General features: G+C 42.2%; 1 protein-coding gene across 3 annotated transcripts in view; it reads left to right on the top strand.

Annotated features, from left to right (window-relative positions):
* The first annotated feature begins 2,488 nt into the window (after positions 1–2,488).
* SRPK2 (SRSF protein kinase 2) overlaps positions 2,489–6,449 on the top strand; it is a 108,748-nt gene continuing 104,787 nt past the window's right edge. For all 3 annotated transcript variants that reach the window (XM_032221914.1, XM_032221915.1, XM_032221913.1), the window contains exons 1-2: positions 2,489–2,620; positions 2,814–2,898. In XM_032221914.1, coding sequence (XP_032077805.1) covers positions 2,605–2,620; positions 2,814–2,898 — 101 coding nt within the window. In that variant the 5' untranslated portion in view covers positions 2,489–2,604. The remainder of the gene's footprint in view (positions 2,621–2,813; positions 2,899–6,449) is intronic.

The raw sequence follows: 6,449 nt of genomic DNA, 5'->3' as shown, positions 1-6,449 counted from the left end.
GAACCTACATTGTTTCCGATGTATTCCAATGTATGTATATGTATATGTATATGTATATGTATATCTATATCTATATCTATATGTAAATGTATATGTATATGTTATGTTATATATGTTATATTATATTATATATATTATGTTATATTATATTATATTATTTTCATTTCATTTTTCCCCCCATTTCATTTATACTTTATTTGTATGCTGCCCTTTTCCCTGAGGGGACTCAGGGCGGCTCACAGTTGAAGGGGTGGGGGAAGACAGACAAGTTACAAACATAGAGTCATACACCGTTAAAAACACAACAGTCACACCATTCGAGTGGGGTTACAAGTCGTTAGCCCCAGGCCTGTTGGAACAGCCAGCTTTTAAGGGCATTGCGGAAGGTCTGGAGGGTGGTGAGGGTACGAATCTCCACGGGGAGTTCGTTCCAGAGGGTATTATAATAATATTATATTATATTATATTATATTATATTATATTATATTATATTATATTATATTATATTATATTATATATTATATTATATTATATTATATTATATTATATTATATTATATTATATTATATTATATTATATTATATTATATTATATTATATTATATTATATTATATTATATTATATTATATTATATTATATTATATTTATTATATTATATTGATGGATGAAATCAAAATTGAATTAGAAACAAAGTCAGGAACACTTGAATTTAGAGAATTGTCATGCATCCCACTTTCCATTGCCATAGGAAAATAATATGATTATCAAAGTTCAAAATCAAAAAGCCAAAAAGGAAACACACAAAACACCTCCTCGCCAGCAGTTAACACCCAGATGAGAATAGATTAACATTAAGATTAAGACTAGACCAATAATCAGGAAGCAAGCAATACTCCAATCAAGGAACGATCAACGCAGGCAAAAGATGAAACGAACAGTAAAAACAACCGAATCAAGGAAGGACCAAGAACACAACCACCAACACTTGACAGGTGAGGCTCTTTTATACAAACAGGGGGCAACATCACTCACCTGTAGCACTGATGAGGGTGCTTATTACTTATGATTCTTGACAAATGTATCTTGTCTCTTTATGTACCTGTGAGCATATGCACCAAAGACAAATTCTTTGTGTGCCCAATCACATTTGGCCAATAAAGAATTCTATTCTATTCTATTCTATTCTATTCTATTCTTAGTTGGATAATGAAACCCTTGGGGGGGTGTGTGTGGCTGGACTAGAAGACCTTCAAGGTCCCTTCCAGCTCTATTCGGATTGATTGATTGATTGATTAATTGAATGAATGAATGAATTTCACTGGAGGTTTTTCAAGGTTCAAGGTTCATTTTATTTATATGCCACCCTATTCCCGGGGGTGGGGGGTGGGGGGTGGGGGGGACTCAGGGCGGCGCACAAACCCAAAGGAGGGGAAGGGAAACACAAGAACTACAACAAAAAGTACAGGGAATTTAAAACAACCAACAGCCACACGATTCGAGAGGGGAAGGGAACTCATCGACCCCCCCGCCTGCCGACACAGCCAGCCTGGAGGCCTCTTAAGAAGAGGCTGGACAGCTCCCTGTCTGAAATGGTACAGGGTCTCCTACTTGAGCAAGAGGCTGGACTAGAAGGCCTCCGAGGTCCCTTCCACCTCTATTCTGATTGATTGAATTTCACTGGAGGTTTTTAAGAAGTGGCTGGACAGCTCCCTATCTGAAATGGTATAAGGTCTCCTCCTGGAGCAGGGGGGCTGGACTAGAAGACCTCCAAGGTCCCTTCCAGCTCTATTCTGATTGATTGATTGATTGAATTTCACTGGAGGTTTTTAAGAAGAGGCTGGATAGCTCCCTCTCTGAAATGGTAGAAGGTCTCCTGCTTAAGCAGGGGGCTGGACTAGAAGCCCTCCAATGTCCCTTTAAGCTCTATTCTGATTGATTGATTGATTGATTGAATGCATGAATGAATGCATGAATGAATGAATTTCATTGGAGGATTTTAAGAAGAGACTGGACAGCTCCCTATCTGAAATGGTATAAGGTCTCCTCCTGGAGCAGGGGGGCTGGACTAGAAGACCTCCGAGGTCCCTTCTAGCTCTATTCTAATTGATTGATTGATTGACTGAATGAATGAATTTCACTGGAGGTTTTTAAGAAGAAACTGGACAGCTCCCTATCTGAAATACTACAGGGTTTCCTGCTTGAGCAAGGGGCTGGACTAGAAGACCTCCAAGGTCCGTTCCAGCTCTATTCTCATTAATCAAGGCCAGAGAATTCCCCCCCCCGCCCCCCAAAGCTGCAAACAGTGGCTGGATCAGCTACCCTGCCGCTGAGGGTGACGTCACCCTCGCCCGTGGGTGGGGGGGGCGGGAGAGAAGGGAGGTCGTGGAAGAAAAGGCGGGGCTCCCTCAGGCTCGGCCTCTCGGGTTGCCTAGCGACCTCCCCTCCGGCCCCGCCTCTCTCCCGGCGTGGCCCAACCGCGCAGGCGCGGCCGGGCGTGAGGCGGCCCCGCTGTTCCTTCTCGAGTTGGCGCCCGGCATCGGCGGCCGGAGTCGGCGGAGGGAGCTCCGCGTGTGGCTCCGGGCCAGGCCAGGTGGCCGGAGAGCGATGAGCTCCCGGAAAGGTACGGCTGGGAGAGCCGGAGAAAGGTCCCTCCTGTCCTCGGGTCGCCTGTCGGGGGGCTCCTGACCGGTCGGGGGGCGACGCGTGCATCTTCAAGCGGGCGCCCGCGGGCTCCCTGCCTCCAATAATCTGTATTTTTGCTTCTTTTCTTCTTCTTCTTCTTCTTCTCCTCTCCCTCTTTTAACCTCTGGCAGTGCTGGCCTTGCAGGCCCGGAGGCGCCGCCCCAAGCACCCCGCAGCACCCGGCAGGAAGGAGAAGCACCCACCGCATCACAAAAAGTGAGTGTATGGAAAGGTGTGATTGTGTTGTTGCGTTGCCAGTTGTGTCTTTAGTTGGGTGGGTTGGGTGTCTCTTTGGGTACGTTTGCAGTTTGCAAAAAACTTTTCCTCCTCCTCTTCCTCCTCCTCCTCCATCATCAGCTTCCAGGATCTCATCCCCATCTTTATATATATATATATGTGTGTGTGTGTGTGTGTATATGTGTGTGTGTATACATACATATATATATGTATGTATGTATGTATGCATGTATGTATGTATGTATATATATATATATACACACACACACACACATATATATACATATATATGTATATATATGCATACATGCATACATATACATGCATACATACATTACACACAAACACACACACACACACACTGTATATTCAGTTAAATTTTATTTAATTTCCTTGCACCATGTGCACTGACAATAAAGTAAACTAAACTAAGACTATGGGACGCTTTTGTCCCCGCATGGGGAATGCTGGCTGTTTTTCCCGTGCCCAAGCCTCGCTTTGTGACCGTCGTAAAACGGGGTTGGGCATCTTGCAACGGCTTCCCTTCTTGTTTTTTTTGCAGGAGTCCACCCCCCCCCCCCCCGGTGCTGAAATGTTTTGGCCTGCAGGGCTGTTCCTCTCCCACCCACCCCGCTCCCACCCACCCCCGCTCTGGCACCTGTTTTATTTCTGCATTTCATTGCAAAGATGGGCTTGACCTTGATGTGCATGTGTGAATAGCGGTGGAGAACTCCCTGAGCCGTCTCTGCCGTTCCTGATACTGATTCTTATGCCCTAAGCGTTTAATCGTCCTGCTCGGGGATGGATTCTAATAAATGCTTTCCTTATTTTGGCCCGAAAAGCGGCACTGTGAATGTGGGTATCCAGGGGTTTAATGGGGGGGGGGGAAACGAATGGGAGCCAACGGGATCTGATCTGCTTTCCCCCCAAAATCTTGCATTCCAATGTTGATGTGAACAGCCCTCGCTTGCTTCATTCAAGAGTGCTTGTTGTCAGAAATTGTGGATAACTGACTAGCCGGTGAAAATCACTTTTGAGTTGTGCATTCTATCTTCTTCTTTTTTTTTTTAAACAATTGTGAAGGTTTTAATGCACTTTTTAAAGAGATGCCTTGTGGTCCGCTTGATTTAATGCTTTGTGTTTCCCAATATAGATTAAGATTGTCCAAATATACGATGCTCCCGTTTTAAGATGCTTTAATCACAAGGTAGCTTTTATATAGAATTTTTTTTTTTGCATCGTTGCCAGCGGATCTGGTTGTTCCTGAAAGGTTTTATTTCTTAATGATTTAGGTGACGTTACACAGTATGTATTGTTTGTTCCTCCTTAGGATGAAGGATTCAAGCTAGTTTTTTTTTCTCGTTATATTAGTTTTCAGGGTTCTTTCTCTGCCTACAGAGAAGCATTGAGTGCAAATTGCAGCTGCTAAATTGCTGCAAATTGTAGCTGCTAAATCAAACATTTTCAAGTTCAGCTAGAATTCTACAAACTATTTCCTGGGTGTTTTTAGGGAAATTGTGCTGGTGGCTTTGGACTTGTATTAAATATCTTGGCTTTTGTGTTTAGTATTGTTCTTTTGTGTTGTCTTCCATGTTATTTGGTCATTTTTTTTTGAAGCTCAGTGTCATCACTTCCTATTTATTTATTTATTTATTATTTATTTATTGAATTAATGTCTGGCAGGGACTCCTTAAAGGTAAACAGTTTGAAAATCCTAAGAAGCCGAAACTGGATTTTACTCATCTCAAGAAATAGAAATGCATCTAGAGAAATTAGATTGTTTTTTTTTCGGAAAACTCGTTTCACAATTGGCAGAGTTCTTTTGACTTTAGATTTTAAAATCCACGTTTTCATAGTGACCAAGAACATCTTATTCAGTTGAGGCTGTTCCCTCGTGTGTGATCAATCCTTATAGTAAGTCAGATCCAGCTGTAATGACAGCATTGAGAAAGACTGCCATGTCTTCTGCTGCTTCTAAAAATGCTAAAAGAATCCAGCTGTTTTAGCAGCGGCAACCAGATTTGGATAAAAACACAAGAGGAAAAGTTATTGTTAACAAGGTTTAATATTCCCCATCCCCCCCTTCGTAAACCACTTGGGTTGGAAATTAAATCCCTGCTTGTTTTCTAGTGGCAAATTTGATTTTCATACTTATCTTCATGTACAGCCCCTTATCTGGGCTTAGCTAAGCTGCCTCCGGGCTGGTTAGTTATTTGGATATGAAATTGCCATGGGATACCTGGGCGTTAGGCCAGATTGGGAAATAAAAATGAGATAAATTGGAAGGAAAGCAACCGTCAAGTTTCCTACTGTAAGAAATTTTAACCACACGGACATACCCACAAAGTACATAAAATCTAGGAGTAAGGTTTAATACTTGGTTTGCTTTACGGTTGAGGATTGTCCTTGATTACTCTTCCAGCGCAGGGGAAATTTGCACATTGGCTACTTCAAAGACAACTTTCAACGCATAAGGCGGCATCAGCTCATGAAAAATATTCAAGCCATTCCTGTGTTTTTTACTGCCTTCATTGATTGGAAGGTGGCCCTTGATTTAATATCCAGGAAATAGGAGTGGAATTGATGACTATAATTGTAGATTCCTGTTTACTTAGTCAAATTCTTGACAATTATCATAAGCAGGTAAGATATGCTACTTTTAGAGCTCTCCTCCCATCTTAAAATAACCCAGTACTTGTTCCTCTTCCCTTTACATCAGCTCCTTGTTAATACTGTCCAGAAATAAGTTTCATCCTTCACATTAAGCAATAAATCCATATCTATTCTTCTCATTGTGTGGATGCAGCTGTTTATATGTTGTTCCAAGTCAGCCTTCAGTTGAGACTGTAAGCGGCAGCAAGATTTGGTAATGAATGAGAAATTGACAATTGTTTGAAAACAAAAACGGTCTTTTTTTTACCAAGAGCTTTCAGCTGTCCTTGTACCTGCCAAATAAATTGTATGTATGCTGAGCAAGTCATGAACTTTAGTTTTATACTTTCACCCCAATTGTTAATTGATGAAGGGGTAAAAAAATCACATTTAAGCACTGAAGTGTTTCCAACGCTATAATCCAATTTCTTAGCTCCAGTGGCAACTTGTTTTTCCCCGATTCAGTAACATTATTTAGGCCAAAGTGATGAATCTTCAGTTGCATTACTACAGGTAGTCTTCGGCTTACGACCTCAATTGAACCCAATGTTTCTGTCGCTAAGCGAGACATCGGTTCGGTGAATTTTGTCCCATTTTACGACCTTTCTTGCCACGGTTGTTAAGTGAATCATTGCAGCTGTTTGGCGAGTCACGCGGTGGGGACGTGAATCTGGCTTCCCCATGCTTGTCAGATGGTCGCAAAAGGGGATCCCATGCAGCCGTCGTAAAGATGAGTCCGTTGTCAAGCGTCTGAAATTTTGATCACGTGACTACGGAGATGCTGCAAGTCGTAGGTGTGAAAAATGAGCGTAAAATGACCCTTTTTCAGCGCCGTTGTAACTTTGGACGGTCACTAAATGAACTGTTGTAAGTCGAGG

The sequence above is a fragment of the Thamnophis elegans genome, chromosome 7 (assembly GCF_009769535.1).
Source record: "Thamnophis elegans isolate rThaEle1 chromosome 7, rThaEle1.pri, whole genome shotgun sequence".
In the NCBI taxonomy this organism is placed as follows: Eukaryota; Metazoa; Chordata; class Lepidosauria; order Squamata; family Colubridae; genus Thamnophis; species Thamnophis elegans.
The sequence above is the reverse complement of the archived record's forward strand: the minus strand, read 5'-3'. Positions and strand labels throughout refer to the sequence as shown.